This window comes from Ammospiza caudacuta, chromosome 5 (assembly GCF_027887145.1).
Source record: "Ammospiza caudacuta isolate bAmmCau1 chromosome 5, bAmmCau1.pri, whole genome shotgun sequence".
Lineage (NCBI taxonomy): Eukaryota > Metazoa > Chordata > Aves > Passeriformes > Passerellidae > Ammospiza > Ammospiza caudacuta.
In genome coordinates, this window is record NC_080597.1 from 48,565,251 (window position 1) to 48,584,290 (window position 19,040).

General features: G+C 37.9%; 1 protein-coding gene across 2 annotated transcripts in view; it reads right to left on the reverse strand.

Moving 5' to 3' along the window:
• Window positions 1–2,030: 2,030 nt before the first annotated feature.
• The window catches only part of TMEM117 (transmembrane protein 117), a 177,402-nt gene continuing 160,392 nt past the window's right edge, over window positions 2,031–19,040 (reverse strand). For both annotated transcript variants that reach the window (XM_058805468.1, XM_058805467.1), the window contains exons 7-8: window positions 11,897–12,026; window positions 2,031–4,449 (exon numbers count right to left, since the gene is read on the reverse strand). In XM_058805468.1, coding sequence (XP_058661451.1) covers window positions 3,812–4,449; window positions 11,897–12,026 — 768 coding nt within the window. In that variant the 3' untranslated portion in view covers window positions 2,031–3,811. The remainder of the gene's footprint in view (window positions 4,450–11,896; window positions 12,027–19,040) is intronic.

Sequence of the window (19,040 nt, forward strand, 5' to 3'; positions counted from 1 at the left end):
GGCAGTAGTAAATTGCCTTGTGGAACTCAGCATTTTTCCCAACAAAATCAACTAATCCCTGGGCTCCTAATGTACATACACATAGACATTTTATATATGTGTTTTTGAAGATATCTATACACTTCCATAAGCATGAATATTATATTTAAGGTACTTTCTACAAAAATTCTTACTTTCTACTTGCTTCATGTAATTTCCATCTCAGTAAAGGTAATTGTTGAGAATATTAAGGCAATTTATGAGAACCTGTGGGCTCATAGATCTTATGTGCTTATCCTAGAGATGTATCTTCTATATATATACTATATCAAGTGGTTTCTATCATCCATCACTGTAAAATGTATCTATGGTAAAAAAAAAAAGATACCAAATCTGATCTTTGTCAAAGCAGACACTGGCCAACCCTGTAGTGATGGAAGCTTCTAGATGGTTCATTACAGAGGGTAGATTGGAGATGTGTAGTTTGTGAAAAAACTGACACTTCCTCCAGTTTCTCCCCTCCTATGGGTTTTTCAACGTCCTCAGGAAAAGAAATAGAAGCCTAATGAATTTATCCAATAGTTAGGTTTTCAGGAGAAGGTCAAATGTGGGTACTAGACTAGAAAGCAGTTCAGACTGTTTTGAGATAGCAACATGTTTTAGAATGTTAAAAGTGAACAACAGTTGACAATAATGAATTGTGCTTGGAGAAAGAATATTTCCATTTTGGGAAGAAGACTCAGAATGACTCTGCATCAGCAGCTAAGCTCAGGAGTGAAGTTGTGATTGTGCTCACTGGCTCTCCTCCAGCTCAGACCCTGAGAGGTCCTCCAGCTCAGGGTCTCTGCATGTAGCCCAGCCACTATCCTTCATTCACTCTATCAGGACCAAACAAGAGCTAAACTGATATAAACCCCTGAAATGCACAGACAGTGGGCACTGGGTCCTCAGCACCAACTCCACATACCTGCTCTTTCTGGGTTGCACTACTCAGTAATGCAGAAATAAATGACTGAGTTAGGTACTGAATCATCTTTAGGGTGTGTGGCAGCAGCTCTGGCCATAGAGAGCAGGTACAGGCCTTCCCAGGAATTCTCCCTGGGGAACGCTGCAAGAAGCTGTGAAAAAGCTCAGAGAAAGAATTAAACCAATTCTTATCTCCACTTGCTGCACCTGTTGCTAAGCAAATGTGGAATGTGTTATAGAAATTTGTTTACCAATGGGTGGTAGTGTTTTAGTTAGTTGACCAATGAGGTCAAAGTTATATCAGACAAGCTAGAAGAAGTTATGAGTTTCTTAAGAATATAGTAGGAATATAGTATAGAAGAATAAAGCAATGGTTCAGCCTTCTACATCACAGAGTCAGTGCTCATTACACCTGGGTCAGGAGACCCCTGTGCTGACAAGGGTGCTCAGCTCTCTGCCTCCTTCAGAAGGTGCTTGGGGCAAGCCTGGCCATCTAACTCAGGCTTCTCAAACCTAACACTGGAAGTGGACAATGAAAATACTCCTCTCTTCTTCCATCTATGTCTGCGATTACAAATGAGACTCCTACATGACTGAGAAGTCCTTTCTCCATTAAATAACTAGATGAGTTGACCATGGTGAGTGGTTACACTGAATCTTTAAACCTCTTACAAATGATAAATAATATAAGCAATCTCTATGCTTGGCCATTATTTAAATACTCATGCAAAATCTAGGATTACTTGATGTTTTTCTCTCTTTCATGAAGGCTTATAATGACCTTAAAAGCATTAACTCAATATAAGGTCAAGGAATTATTTTAGCTGTGAAATCAGTTGCTTAATAATGTTTCCTCAGAGTCAAGAAATCATGCAGGCTGTAAGGCTCAAGTAATTATTTCATTTTTCTGCCTACATATTCATGTCTTTAACTACTACTCTGCACAAATAGAGAAATGAGTCAATGAGAGATTTTCAGTACTTGGGTTTACAGTGTCCAAAACATACAGAGAAGCAAGTATCTGCAAAATTAAACAGCTATTTCTGTAACTACTTAAGAGATCAAATGCTGTTTTAATGTCATACATCAGTATATCAGCTCTTATACAGTACAAGCAGGATCTCACGCTGGTTTATCATTACTTATTAATGGCTTGTCTTTGATTATATAGTAAGTCAATTAAACAAGCTTATAGGTTGCAGTAGGCAAAAGAGAATAAATTTGGGTTTAGCCATAATTTTTAATTGATAAAAAATTACTATGATTACAAAATTAGTTTTTTCTGATAAAACATTAAATATTTCATTTAAAATATTAGATTTTGACATCACTGTGATGCTGTCTTTTTTAGTGTCAATTGAAATAGGGCAATGCATGGGTAAAGTGGTTTGAAAAATTGCAAAATTGACAGAGTGTGTTCCTGCCTCATAATAAACAATTGTTGAATGATGTTTATTAAAACTGGCTCTCAAGTGACAGTTAATAAATGCACAGTTCTATTATGCATGCTAAATTCAGCATTCTGAAAACTTAAAAGTAAATAGATCAAAACCAACAGAGATAAAAAAGTCACAAAGACAAAATACAGCAACACCAGAAAGTGACAGGGAATAATTCAGTCTTAAAAATTACTTATTTTATGGTAACTTGTAACAACAATTTTATAGAACTGAAATAGAAGCAAATCAGAGTCTTCTGATGTTTTAGATATGTGATTTCTCTAGTGCATATAGTTTGATCATATAGCAAAGAAATTTACATTACGAAGTACCCTTCAAAAAAGCAAAAACCCAAGTTTCCCTCTGTTTCTGATTTCAAGTTATGAATAGTCATGAATAACAAATGAAGGACAAAAAAAAAAGGTGCAATAAAATTTAACTGTTAATTTATGTTAATTAAAAACCTTCAATATTTTTTCAGTATTTGGAGAAATTAGGCTACAAGCAGTGTGTTACACATATACCCTGACCATATCTGCACAGAATTGCAAAAATGCTGGATTTAATGGGCTTTGTGTCCTTTACTACAATCATTCCATTGGCTCTTTGATGTTGCATGGGGTTGGTGTGATGATGGAAAGAGTTGCTTCAACCCTGTATTTTCACCTCTGTTTCTAAAAGGTGAAGGGCAAAACTTTAAATCAAGGAGCAGTTTATCTTTAATTAAGAAAAACATAATTACGCATTATCACATAATTGCTATTACTGATGGAGAGACTCATATTTTCACAACTAGTGACCCATGTCGTATTATGTCTCTGCTGTTTACTGCATAATAAATCTGTATTTGTGTTTGGCAGCTAGCCAGAAAAATTAAAAGGTAATCACCATGCTTCTCTGCAGTCTGGTCATCAAAATCTCTGACTTCACAGATGAGTAATTAACAAAGTCAAGTTGTGGTATCCTAACAGAAAACCTTTAGGAATAACTATATTTTTCTCCTCTGTCAAGATATCAAATGACACTTGAAACAACCGTATACAAAAAGCTTTGCAAAACAGATGAGAAGAACTGTGCTATACACCTGGTGTTGAGTTAAAAAACAGTTTAATGTCTCAAGGCACCACCACGGTAGAATTTTATACCTGCAAGTAATCATCTAATACACTATTATACAGTTAAGGTAATGTATTAATAAATAGCTTGTGCAATTTTGGGAAGCAATCTATAAAGGAATGTTAGATATACAATAGGCACATACTATAATACAAATAAAAACCAAAATTCCTAGAAAAAGCATGCTGAGCACCTCTTGGTATAGGTTGAGTTTCTTATTCTAAACACTATGTAAATCTTAACTTACAAAAGGTAAAACTGAAACCTTAGAGTAACTGCTTATTTAAACTGATTTTCCTGGGTATTTTCCTCTATGTCACAGGATTATTCTTAGGGACAGAGGAGTCTGGTACTGGCTGTAAAGGGCTGTCTTGTTTGTTCAGTTGTGCGTTCAAGTTTTCAGAAGTTAGAAGAGAAGAATTAAAAACTATTTCACTTAAGTCTGATTTTATGGATACCAGGTGTGGTTCTTGAAAATTCAATGGTTCTTCTAACACCTGTGTATTTTCTCGTGTCATTCCCATATCTGATGGTGACTTTCGTTTCATTCTTGTGTACGATTTGTCTAAATTCTCCATGCCTTGGTCAGTTTTCTGAAATCGCCCAAAGAACCAGATGAAGAAACCAAACAAAGCAAAAGCCAGCAAACTTGGAATAAAAGCCAGGCATTTGACATCAAGGCTGGAGCCTGTGAACCTGCTGTGCAAGAACATGTCCCCTTCAGCATAGGTCCGGTTCGTCAATGGGTTTGTGTTATTGGATCTCCACTCCCAAGATAACTTAGTTCTGTTAAGGTCTTTCAAGCTCTCTGAGTCCTTCACTGTGTAGATCTTCTGTCCAGGACCGATATATTGACCATATTCATGAGGTTTGTAAAATATTTGGTTCTTCCACATATTCAGATCCAAGATTAAAACAAGGAAGATAATTCCATAGTTAAACCATTTGCCTGTTTGGAAAAAAAAAATTCTGTCATCTGATATATCCATTTTAGAAGCAGTACAAATGCCATTACACATAAAAGATACTCAGAAAACAAAAAGTTCATTTTTATTAATCTGTAAAGATTAATAAAATAAATAAATGTATAAATATTAAAAATTAATAAATAAATTTCCACCACAATCAGATTTATTCTGAATATCCTCTAGTATTTCACAATTTGGTCTGGAACAAAACAATTTTGTAGCACAAGCACAGAAGTAGAACCATTCAATTGACATTACAGTTTGTAAGTGACCAGCTTATTAGATCGCTAGGTGATGTGTTATAGAGCAATAAAGCTAGAAAAAGTAATTAATTCCACAGCTTTAAAAATATTCACATGGAAATTTTCCATAAAAATGACAAGCTGTGATTTATAGAATTACAGTGAGATTGCTGAGAAATAGCAAGGGCTGATTGTAGACTTCTGAGTCTAGCCTAGGTTTTTTTATAATCTGTGTCAATGAATACGCATAATGAATTATACTATTTTCACAGTCATAGCATATCTTACATTTTAGTTAGATATATGTTAAGATCTCACCTGTGCAGTGATGACTGCTATCACCCAAGAACCTGGCAATTCTACATGGCAGCATTAAGTGAAAATAAATACATGGAGGAATGTTTCTGCTGGTGATGAATGATCATGGTCTTTGCTGGAATAATATCTAAGTATGCTTCAAGTGAAAAAGAAAATGTATCATAGGATCTATCAGATTATTTAGGCTAGTGACTTGCACAGAATTAATAGATTCCAGTTCCTGAAAGTATGTGTGTTCAAACTGTCCAACCAGAATTCTTCAGGAGAGTAAGGAGACTAACTTCATGCATTCAGGAGTTATGTTTAATGGTTCTCTTCAGATTAAACAGATTGAAAATAAACTAGAATATTTATTCTCTTGTTATTCTCTTATGTTGAACAGTCGTCACTGTTTGGAAACAAAGCTGAACTGAAAAGACCTCGCAGACAATCCTATAATTCCTGAATAACTCCTCTATCAAAGTCAAGTTGGATGGGCTTTGAACAAACCAGTTAGAGGAGGGTATCCTGCTCACATCAAAAGCGCTGGAACCAAATATCCCTTAGGGTCCCTTCCAACTGAAACCATTCTATGATTTCTCCCTGTGATTTTGTCAATTTTATAATTGACATGTTAAAGAAAACTATCTTTTCATACTATTAACACTACATTTAATATTTTAGTTTCTTAAATCAACACCCAAGAGCTTAAAGTAATGCTAAAGCATGAAATAATATAACAAACAATTCAGTGTAACTTGATGTTTCCTGTGGATGTTTGCCATGTATTTAATGTTTCTATTTTTCCCATCACATTTGTCTTTCAACAGAAAGACACAGGATTCACTGATCAATTGCTGTTGTCAAGCAGAATGTAATTGCTGACTTCTTGTTTTTACCTCAGCTGGGCAATTAGGTGACTCCTTTTTACCTTACCACCATTTCTTAGGACACAGTGATAATAGCACTATTTTTCGTATTTTCACTGTCTGAAAATGTTTTGAAAATGGTTTCAGAAGTTATTTGATGCTGAGTGTTTGATAGAAAGATACACTGTTCCTGTCTCATAGAAAGTATGAACTTGAAACTCCCTCACTCAGCTCCTAGTCAGAGCTAGGCAGGCAGAAACCAAGTCCTGAGCTCAGCTGCTGTGATTGTTGGGTCCATGTGGGCCATACAAACCACTCAGGTCCATCATCCCATTTAGTGAGGATGAGCTGTCACCTGCATATCTAAATGGCAGGTAGCTGACTGAGAACAGCTGCTGTTCTATAGCAGATTTTCTCAAAAATCCTTAAATTTCTTATTCTCAGCCAATTTTTTCACCTTCTGCTTCACTGTTATGCTTGATGAGCTCTATAAATTTTCCTTTTCTTTTGAATACAGTTGTCACCAGAACCAAAGGCTGTGTATGAGTAACAGTCTCACTATAACCATATATGAACACAATGACATCTTTCTGCTCCTACTCAATGATCCCTTTATCCAAGGGCTGCATTAATGTCCTTAGAAACAAAATGACTGAGTTAGTGCTGTCTTGGGTACTCACAGAAAGTATTTACCTCTTTCGTGTCCTCTGCCATCTATCCCTCTCCAGGACAGGTATTCACTGCTGTGCTAGCTAGCACGACAGCCAAAGAAGCCAACCCAGCCATCCTTCTAGATCTGAGATGCTTTGGAGCACAAAGATGTCATTGTGCTCAAATGTGGTTATACAGAGATTTAATATATTGCCCAACCTTTAACATTATAACTTAAATGTATGTAATGTATGTATATTAAATGATTGTCTATTGCAACTTAATTTTAGCATAATCATTTTCATAGAAATCTTTAAGTCATATACCAAGCTTATATAGGAAACAGGCTAAGTAAATGAAAAGTCAATCACAACCTTTGATCTTGCACATGAACAAACTCAAGTTTGTAAGTTTGCAAAGGATTATAATAAATGTATTATGAATGTACAGATACTAATTTTATTTTAAAAAATTTCAAGTTTCATTACAGATTAAGAGTGACAAGGGAAACTGGATCCCCACACTACAAAGTCATTTAAGTTGTCTTTTACCCAGCTTCTGTAGGATTAGTATTACTGCTGCTTTAGGGTTGGCCCCACTTCAATGAAATTTGTGTGGCCAATACTGGCATATACCCGACCCCACTTAGCCCTTCTGGGATGGAAAGTGGTTTATTCAAAGACAAAATCTGAAATGGAAGGATGTAATAGGATCAACTCTCAAGACTGGAAGGCTAGTCAATCATTTCAGCAAACTGAAAAGAATTTTATCCGGTCTTAAATAGTTAACAAGTTAACAATGAAGAAAGTCATGTGGGAAAACAGGTTGTGTCATTCAGCCATGCACTACCTGAAAAGTGACCTGGTTAAAAACTTTATAACTTTCACAGCACTGACATCTTACATGCTGCACATAATATTTGGCGAATTAAGAATCTGATTTGGAGTATTTGGAAACACGGTACAATACTGCAATTTGATGCAACAAAGATCCTCCAAAATAAAAATTGGACCCAAGAGTGTTAGTGTCCTTGTAAGGCTGTGATGTAAAATGTGTCATGATTTTATAGGCACTGTAGACTACAACCAGTACTTGGGGATGAAAATTCACTCCCGTTTTCTGCTAAAGCATGTCTGTCAAAGAGGATTGTATCCTCCTGGCTAGAATACTCACCAGAGAGGAAACCTTGACTCTACAATAACCTCCACTTGTGACAGCTTGGACCTGCATCATAAGACCATGCTCTGAGCATCAGCCTGTACAGAAGTCTGCTTAGAAACAGTCTCCCCCCACTGCTGAAGCTCAACAACTGTGCACTACACATGAATGCCAGGGGTCTTCTCATTTTGAAAGAAGTATGGATTTTTATTTTTCTTTTTTCCAGAAATTCACATATTTTCACCATCAAACAAGATTTTTGGGCAATCCTCCACACAATATTTGGAATATATCTCAATATTCCATAACAGCTGCTGATTCTGGAGCAGTTTTATTTTTGTATGCCCACTCTGGAACAGACCATTCATTTCCCAACAAAAGGATCTCATGTAGAAGCTAATCCTCAGGAACTTTACTGAGGTCAGGAGGTAATGTGAAAATTCTACTTAATAAGGCTAGACACAAGCAGCCTCATGCTGTGCAACCACAGCCAGAGGCTAGTGTAGGACATGTTTGCTTTAGACTTCTACCTCAACTGTAATTTGTGTCTAAAACCACTCAGACGCTGCTGTAAAACATTTGAAATGTTCTTCCTATCTTCTGTCACATTGGCGCTATTAGCTAGATACATGCATACAGACAGACCACTCACAGCTGATCTAAGATGTTAATCCTCTGAGGTTTTTTCATGTCTGTGTGCATGGAAAGCTTTGGTTTTACCTCTAACCTTTCTATTTATGCCCACAGACTCCCTCAGGCTACCCTGTGTAAGCTTGGGCTGAATCTAGAGACGCTGTTGGTTTAACTCCACCAGCCAGCCATGCTGGAAACTGCCCAGCTATGAAGGAGATGATTCCTCCTTTGGGTGGAAGGGTACTTGGGTCAGAGAGCCCTCAGAAACATGTTACAAACACCCAGAGAAATCTCCCATCTCTTCTGACACCTGAATTGTAACGTTTTCAGTTTGAAAATTACCTGCATACTTGACAGTAGATGCTCTTGGATTTTCAATGCTGCCATTAAAAGGTACAAGGCAGGCCCCCTACCCAGTGTCTTTTAATCACAAAAAAAACTGAACAAAATTCATTTTAAGTTTTACAAATTTCCCTGGGTATTATAGAAACTAGGATAGACTATGTATTTTCATAAACATCAGCCTAAAAAGGAAAACACACTTTGCAATGAACCATCTGTCAAGGGAAATCCAGATGAGCTAAGCAGATGCAGGAATTCAAGTTTTTTTAAATGTTCACAAAAAAAAGTGGCTATCAAAACAGAATGAAAATAAAAAAAAAAAGTGTAACTGCCTTAAGACTTGTGACAAAGTCAGGAGAGCAGGCAACACATAGCATGCAACTGAAATTATTCATCTATACACAACTTGCTCAAAGCCATCAAGGACAAACCAGCCATCAAGGATAAACCAACAGAATGGTGGCTTGAAATTCTTGACTCCTCAGAATGCTGCTTTCCTTAGAGCTGCTCCTTTGTGGGACCATTGCTTATTTGAAAAAACAATATTGAATAGGATTGCTTTTATTTATATCAATTAACAGTGACTAAACCAGACTGTGTAAGAACTAATAAAGAATAAACTTTGCCAGGAAAAGGATGGCAAATGTTATTTCAGCCATGCTTTCTTTCTCCTTGCTATTTGGGAGAAAATGGTTTTCAGTTTCTAAAAATTAGAGCACAAGTCATAGATTTACAGCCTGGATTTATCTATGTAGCTAGTACTAAAATAAATATTTTTCAGGCCTCAGTATTCATGTCCTGCTTGTTACTTAAAAGTCCTATGGGTAAATTTAAATTCTGGATTCTGTGTATTAAACAGGTCTTAAATAAAGCTGGCTCCCTGTTGTTACCATTGTTCTACCCCCATGTAGAATGCTGTAGTTGCATTCATGTCTATAATTTTAGATTGAATTATATTAATCTTGATTTTATACATATATATATATATAAAATTAGGGGGTTTTTTTAATTTCAAATATTCTACACCTTGATTTGAGTAGAATATTCAAGTATCTGCACATGCAGACAGTCACTAGAGCTTGCAAATTATCCAACATGATGCCCTAACCTAAGACAAGAACTGATGGCAAGAACAGATGGTTCAAGCAAAACTTACCCAAAGGGAGGTTTCTTGTGCCATGTGTTATGGCTGTTTATTAGATCTCCTAAAGGGTGGACTAGCTCTGAGATAAAACAGGCTCTCAGTAGACAGGATACGTGATGTGCAGTCAAATGGATTGATTTGTCTAGCGAATCTAATAAATGGATCTTGTTAATGCTGAGCAGGGAAAAATTTTCCTCAGCCCTCATTCATTATCTCATCCTCATTAAAAGAATGCCTTCTCACTAGAAAATCAGAAAGGATTCCAGTCCTCTCTGCAGAAGACTACAATGCATAAATATTGGTTTTATTTGGTTGGCCTGTTTTCAAACAGCAGCATTGCTACTGATTGCATTTCTGATCACTAATTTATGTTCTTTGCTCTTGTTTATTCTTTGATTATACCTGATTATCATCTATGTCTCTGTCTCTTCTGCAATGCAAATCTGTTCTTTGCTCTTCAATTCCTCTTCTATCACCCATTAATTAAATGCCAAGTTTCTGTATCTGGTGACACAGCCCAACCTACCATGCCTCAGCCATTTTTCCTATTCCTCTGTGCATCCATTCCACTACTTTTCCTGATACAATGGAATAACAGTATGGCATCTGGGAACCTTGTGGGACTGAGCCGCTCCAAATTAATTCCCTACCCTGAGAAAAAGGAAAAAAAATCATTTTTGCTATCCCTGAATTTCATACCTGTAATTCACATAAAATATCTGATGCTTAAACTAATTTTTTTTCCTCTGCTCCTTTCTCTTTCTGCTCACTTGGGAGAGAAAAATGTGTTCATCATGTACACATAACATCATCTCCTCTCACCCTACACCTTCCAGTCACTGACTGGTCGTAATTTATTTTATCCTGTTCCATAAACCACTAATGGCTCAATGGTCTCTCTCAGATATGTACCAGCTCTTCTTTCTCCTCGTTAGCTGGCTGTTCTCTGTCAGCATTCCAGCAGGGCACCTACCTTCAATTTTGAAAACTTTCTATCCCTCCATCTGTAATTCCTACTGGCCCATTTGCCTTCCCTCAGTCAATAGCCAACAGGTACCTTCTGCACTATTTTTATCTTCTTTTCTGTTTTTTAATCTCATTTCTGCATTCTCTGCTGAAAACACTTCTTTCTGAGGCCTCATTCAGTCTGCCTCAGTTCAGTGCTGGTGTCATTCTTTCCTTGACACATTTTCTTCCCTCTGCTTCAGCTGTCTGCTGAGCTTGTGACTCACCTGCTAACTCTTGGCCTTATCTTTGTATCACCTCTGAATGCTCCTTTTGTCCCTGGTCTGCAGGGGTTTCTTTTGGCTTGTCCTTGGTTGCCCTCATCTATTTTATTTCTGTGTGGCGTCATGTGCTGTGACTTTTTATATTAGCAGTTAAAGACCCCTGCCAATTCACACCTGCATTCTTCTGTTATCCATTATTATCCATCTCTTCTCAATGTAGAGAGAGGAGCTATACTCCTTTTGTATAGCTTGAAGGTAATACCAAAATATTTATCCCTATTTAACCTCCTTCTCTTTTTCATTCCCTACTGTTATTAAAATACTGATTCACAGTATGCAAGGATCAGGTACTTTTTATCTATATGTATCATCCATTTCAATAACTGCAATTCTATTTTATTTGAGGTTATTTAACTGTCTGCTTCTTGTTAGATGACTGATGGAAGTAGGGTTATGAGTGGCCTTTGCCAGATGAGAATGACCGAAGTTATAAAAAGATATTAGCATAAATCATAGCAAAGGCATCTGAAAGCATAAGAGATTTGGAGATGAAATAAGCTGCTAATTTCCCTGAGAGAGCAATTTTAGATAAAAGATGACTGAAGTTACATTATGTATTACTTAACGTCACGAGAAGTTGCTGAAATCTGTGAGAAATAGCAGGCCGCTCTGATTTGTAAGATACAGGTTCCTCATTTCCTTGAAATGGTTATATATGGAGAATATGGATATGGACAGATAAAGAGGCAGAAAAAGTCTGGGACAAACACAAAAAAATACACATTTAAGACCATGGTAGCATACATTTGTTACATAGAAGCAGCTCACTGTGTGACTGAGTCACAATCTGTAAGATTACCTACCTGTTATGTGTATGTGATATTCCTCTTTCAGCATCTTTTGGAAATAAGGTACTTTGAATTGCATGTGTGCTGAAGGCAAGCCTGGAAGATTCACTTCAACATCACCCATAAAATGTGGAAACTCCCAGTCCTGTTAAAAAAGAAAAATAAGAGCCTAAAAGTAAGATTTCACAGTATATTTTTGCCTTTAAAATGTCTCAAATTAATAAAACAGAAATGTTCTGTATTTAAGCCTCCATTATTGGATTTTCTTACTTTAAATTTGACTGAACTACTTAAAATAGAATACCTTATTTATATTAGATATTACAATATAATTTTTACCTCAACTCCATGTAATTGTATAAAATGTGTATACAAAGTTCATCTCAGAATGACGGTACTGAATCCAACTTACCAGCTGATAGTACAAAACAGAATAAGGATAAGAATACTTATTTAAAACCTGGCAACACTATGAATACTTATATAAAAACCTTGCTATGCTACTTACTCTTAGTAATTTGTAATTTGGCAAACAGTTTACAGGTATGAGATTGGCAAAGGTGGCCTAAGCCTTTCAAACACCACATATATCTGCATTCTACTTGTTCAACTTGCAGGGTGTTTTCTGTATTTTGCCTTCATACATTTAAATAAACAATCACTGCGAGTGCAGGCCCTTCAGCATAATCTGCCTGAATCAACCCAAGCACAGTTTTCTCCACTGCTATATTTCAGCTGACAAGGTAATGCTGGAAATGTGGAAGCTCTTACCTAGCATTATGCAAATTTTTGTAGTGTGTGGTACCCCAGCTGAGGAAGAGCTGCATTTAAAGGAATTTTTCACTTGGTTATCTGTACCCACCATCAGTCACTAGAAAATGGGTATGACAGCATGGCTCATTAGAGCCCAAACTGAAAGCAATAGTGCTAGAATCAGGATGATTACTGCCAGTGTCTTTACTCTGTGCACTGCAGATTGTTGATGATCTCCTGTTACAAACACACTGCCCCTCTTCCCATGCACACTCCTGGATTTGTATTCAACAAGCTGGTGCCACAAGCGCCTGAATTACTAAAAATAAAATAAAGGAATCCAAAATGTGAAGAACTCTATGAACGACTTCTGATTCTTTCACATGAAAACCATTCCAGCATAGCTGTTTTCCTGTGACAACCAATTCCATTATTCAATTTTCAGTTTTGTAAGGATAGGAAGTTTTCTTACAGAGTAATAAAAAAATATTCAAAACTAAGAATCATCTACTAAACTGGGAGGAGCTGTTGACTCCCTCAAAGGCAGAGAGGTCCTGCAGAGAGATTTTGGCAAATCAGAGGGCTGGGCAACCACCAACTGTATAAAGTTTAACCAAGACAAGTGCCAAATTCTGCACCTGGGATAGGGCAACCCTGTCTGTTCCCAACACACTGGGAAGTGCAATACTGGAAAGCAGTGCTGGAGGAAGGGACCTGGGGGTCCTGATCAATGGCAAGTTTAATTTGAGTCAGCAGTGCCCTGGCAGCCAGGAGGGCCAACCCTGTCCAGGGTGCATCAGGCACAGCATCACCAGCCAGGCAGGGGAGGGGATTGTCCTGCTCTGCTCTGCTCCTCACCTCGAGTGCTGGGGGCAAGTTTGGAGGCCATATTATGAGACAGATATAAAGCTATTACAAAGTGTCCAAAGGAGGACAACAAAGATGGTAAAGGACCTTGAGGGGAAGCCCTGTGAGGAGTGACTGTGGTCATTTGGTCTGTTCAGCCTGGAGGAGACTGAAGAGAGATCTCATTGCAGTTACAGCTTCCTCATGAAGGGAAGAGGGGGGCAGGCACTGATCTCTGCTCTGTGGTAACCAGTGACAGAACCCAAGGGTATGACCTGAAACTCTGTCATGGGAGATTTATGTTATAAGGTTTCTCCCCAAAGAGTGGTTAAGTACTGGAACAGGCTCCCCAGGCAAATGGTCACAGCACCAGCCTGACAGAGTTGAAGAATGTTTGGACAATGCTCTCAGGCACATGGTGTGATTCTTGGGGTTGTCCAGTGCAGAGCCAGAAGCAGTCCTTCTGGGTCCCTTTCAACTGAGGATATTCTATTCTATATATGACCTCTGAAAGATTAATCACTATATATAACTTAACTTCCAAGACTTGCTAAGATCTCCAACATTTTCTACAATGAAAGGGAAATGGAAGAGTTTTATGATCTGGAAAACACACGGCCTGATCACTAACAGCTGATCTGTGCTAACTATTTGTTATACTGAGTTAAATGGATTAACAGAAGTGCAGGCAAGGAGAAAATCTGACACCCTTTACCTAGTTCTTAATGTTCACAGAAATGCAGAAAGTGCCGGTTTACAGATGTAGAAGATAAGAAAATAAGGATGCTCTCATTTTGCCTCATCATTAATGCAACACATGCACTCCTGGTAATACCTGCCCAGCTGCAGTCCCTTACCCTGCATCTGTAGACATCCTCTTGCAGGGGGTAGGCATTCAAAAAATTTCCAGAGATAAAAATTTTATGTGTGCACACTTTCAGTTCACTCCTTCTAATATACATCTCAGGACTGGTGTCTCTTTTCAACTCATACATACTCTCACCCAGGAATAAAGGGGAAGAAATAAATTACATATTCATGAAAGTAAATGAATGGAGAACTGTGAACTCTGTGTTAGTTATAAGTAAACATGGGTCTATAAATTTGGCCTCCTGTTCCTGCCTTGCCCCAAGGCTCCTACTGTGCCTTTTGCTGATTTACAGATAAAATTCCACCATGCAGAATTTTGCAATGGTCTGTGTCTCTGCATCTGAGTTTTTCATTGAAAAGAGTTTTTTCTCATCTGGATCTGAGTGATAACATTTTCTACATATATGCCCCATACTGTGTGAAGCACGCCTGAATTGTATCGTGGCCCTTATTACACTGAAGCACTGTAAATGTGGTGTGGCCATAACTGCAGAGATGGGCACAGGCTGGTGCTGCAGACCTCACAGCTATAAACAACTCACTGGTGTTCAGCTAAAGAAACGCAGATCTGGGCTGGGCAAAACTACTTTTAGGGGTAACAAGGAGAACAAAGTATCTCACATAAGACGCTATCTGTAAAACCTATCTGTAATGTGAAGCTTCAGATCAAGGAGGAAACAGCAAGGTCTTAACATGTTATCAAACATAAAACCAGCCCCAAGCAACTTCTAGCACAAGAAAAAAGAAACCATCATGATGAAGATCATATCCTTCCCAACCAAGGAGTCCAGATGCCAATGACATGCATAATGCTCCCACTGAACCCCATCAGGCTGAAACTGCCCGTTTCAAGAACCACAGGAACAGAGGGAGAATGGATGAAATATCAGGAAAAGCAATAGAAACTAAGAAGTGTGTGCATAAGATTTGAGACATTGTTATTATTATTATTATTAATCACTACTACTATTACTACTACTACTACTACTACTGAAACTTCTTTCTACACAGAAGTATTCTTTTCTGTAATGATTAGATCTCAACTAATAATCAGTGGATTACACTGTTTAAAAATAACACTTATAATAAAATCTTGGCTTTATATGTAAAACCTTCCTCCCCCATAAATAAAATTTTGAATGTAACACCTTTATCAGAACATTTATGCAGTCTGTTTTTTAAGAACAGTCCCATGAAATTACAGAAATAAAATATTTTTTAAAGCCACCAACAAACAATAAAATGTATTTGAAAGCAATTTTACGATAAGGAAACTAAAATAATGAGTTAAACCTACTGACTTCTATGGAAGTCACTACAGATGCAGCAGTTTGGAAAATGAAGCTTTAAGTTAGGGATTAAATAGCCTTTGGATCTTCATTTGACTCACAGCTTTGCCAAGTGTTAGTGTCAACTGTCTACTGAAATTATCACTTGCAGATACATAGCTGTAGTATTATTACTGTGCCAAAGAAAAGTAGATTATTATTACATTTTCAGGCTAATGTCAATATCAGGCGATCACATCCAAGCCCAACAAAGTGGCCATTTTACTATCTAGATTCTAAGAAAATGTTGTCCAAAATCTTTTGAATGTGTTTGGTTTTCCCTTACTGACAGCCAAAAGACAAATTAATTTCAGCAATATCCAGAAAAACATTTTCCTAAGAAATACAAGATGCCTTGTAGATATATTCCACCTCACTTACAACAGCTTCATGAAAAGACCAAATGTTCAAGCCCATAAATAAAAACACTTCCCACTCTGGAACATAGCTCAGGCCTGCATCACCTTTCCCTACACACTGTTTTCTCTCTATGGCCTCTGGTATCAGTCTGTGCACACCATTGGAATATGAGTGCCCTGTGTTATGTTTTTAAAGATTTCAGCTCATAATTATGCAAAGTTCGCTTGATCAGCTTTAGTCCTCATTGCTGAGGTGCTTGTACTCTGCCATTTGTGGGGTCTCATTAGGAACTGGGCCCAAAATACCATATTTAGAATGCACTGCAGAATTGTAAAAATAAAGCTGTACAAGCACAAGGTTAGCTCATATATGTACCTTTCATACTGCACAAACAGATAGTTTCTCCTTTAAATCCATCAGCATCAGATTTCTAATATTCATTGACTTCATTGACATCAGATTTCTGATATTCATTGAGTTCAGTGGTTCCCAGCCTGGGGGGATAAGGCTGCAGCACACATCCACTCTGTGTGTGGAGACAGAGCCAACCCAGAACCAGCAGGCTTAAATCAGCCGCTCAGAGGTCTCTAACCTCAGTGCAAAGTTCTGTGGCATGTGCAAATCAAATAAGGTTATTGCCTCATTTCACTCTAGTCATTGAGGAAAGGGCAGCCAGGGGATGAATTTAAAATCAGTGAGGGTCTCATCCTGGTGTTGCAATGGGCAGAGAGTACCTGTGATTTCCCTCAGCTACCTCATTAAATGCAGAAGCACAGAAAAAAACTGAGGACATCATGGTATTTTGATTCTCTTTGCTTTGGTTCTAGCTACCCAGGCCAAACAGATGCACATACTCTCTGCTGCAATGCCAGGTGTTAGTTTAAGAGCCTGCAGTGCAGCTAGCAGCATCAGTTTGGTACCTCTTTAAGTAAAGATATTTTTAGAATGGTAACTAAGCATCAAAGCCAGACTTTCTGATATGATCTGGCCATTTTTTGCCATTGTCTGAGGGAAAGAGAAGGCATTTCCTGGGCAGCCCTCTCCTGACCATTCTAGCCAGGACACACAGCTGCCCAGGAGCACATTTGCAATGCCTAGTGTCCTGGTTTGTTCAGGATGGGTCCTTGGTGTTTTTTGTTGCAGGTTCTGGGCCATGTCCCCAGAGGATGAGGAGCAGGTGCTGGCAGGATCAAGTCAGGATCATTAGCTGTCTGGGAGGGGAATGCTAGCCCTCAGCAAACCACATCCCATGCATCATGCACACACAGCCCCACATGCCTCAGCCATAAGCCTCTTTCCTCCCAGGGAAAAATGCCACAGAGAACATGGGACCATGATTAGAAAACACTGACAACTAATGGTGAACAAATGTGCCACGGTTTTATCTCTCTTCCTGTTTGCATGTAGCTCTTGGTGTGTTCATTAAATATGAAATAACACTAAGAACGATATTAACACTGCTGAAATATCAGTGTTAGAGAGGAATATCAGGGGAAGAGAAATAATGCACACTGAATATTTCTGCTTTAAGTAATGATGACATATGCTATATTTAATGCTATGAACATACTTGTACTTTAAATGTCTCAAAACAGCAAATAAAAACAGGGCAGGAACTGAGAAAATGTGCATTTGAATGTGCATGTGAATAAATGCCTATAGCAATTTTTATGTATTTATTAAAAGCATTTTGAGGTGAAGACTGTTTTCAGATATCTTTGCATCTTAGAACATGACGGACAGACATCATGAGGAAATTTCAGGAGATGCAATGGTTTTGTATTTTTGCAAGTGTTTGAAGTAAGAAATGAACAGCCAGAATTCAGAGACAAAGGCCCAACTCCTTTGTGGTTATGTCTAACTTCATTGCAGTGCTGCAACTCACAGTGATGTCTACAGCTGACAGATCTCTGAGCCACTAAACTGCAAACATATTTATAATATTTCATTCAAACATAGGTAAGAAAGGAAGTCAGCGGCCATGACTAGAAATCACTTTCATGCTTGTGAGATCAAGCTTACTGCTCACCTTCTGACCTTCTGTTCTTTGACAAATATAGGAAGACAGTTTGATGGGCAGTGCTGGTTTTAGCCCTTGTTAAACAATAAAATACATCTACTCTTAATGTTACCACCTGTATACCTGAATGGCTTCAGTGGGGCTACTCAGCTCCCACAGTGAAAGATGACACACTATTCTTCAGAACTCTTTCATGTTGGTACTATCAGCGCTAATCTCTTCATATTTTTCAAGTCCATAAAATTTTATTTGATCTGGTCATCTCTTTTTGCTTCACCTATCTGGATTGTTACTGACAATAATGATAACAAAATCCCATCAGGAACTGTGGTACCAAGTCCCTTATTGGAGACACTGCTTCACCTTTTATCACTTTTATCACTCAGTGTTGATTTAAAGAATTTAAAATATGGAAAAAACATTGCGGTGGTGGAATAACTGCTTCAGTTGAGATCCAAGGTGCAGAGATAGAAGATTGAAGACAACTCCCAGAACCAGACACAGGTATAGAAAGGCTATCCCTGCACTATATGGCAATGCATTAACATATACACAACCATTCTGTTGCTCTCCATAATTTTTGTGCTCTTCCCTCCTCAGTCTTTGCTTAGCTTCTTCAAGCTCCTGTGTCTAGAAAGACCACTGCAAATCTTGCTGGTTTTCTCTCATTTGAGAAAATAATAATAAGACTGCAATAACTCCCTCTATTAGAGAGCAGCAATGCATGCTTGGCCTTGAATGACCTCTTCCATGAAAAAAATCATTAGAGAATCCTTTGTCTATTATCTATTTCTGCTTATTTAAAGGCAACAGTTCCCAGGCCACATAGGACCCAAATAAGCACTCTGCACTCTGAATCTACACACTAATGCAATTTGAGCATAGACAAAGCTGCATATGCATATGTCCTCAAAACAGTACAATTTGTTACTGAACTGTCTGTATTGGTATTTAGCCTTTCTACAGGAAGCTCAAAGTAATC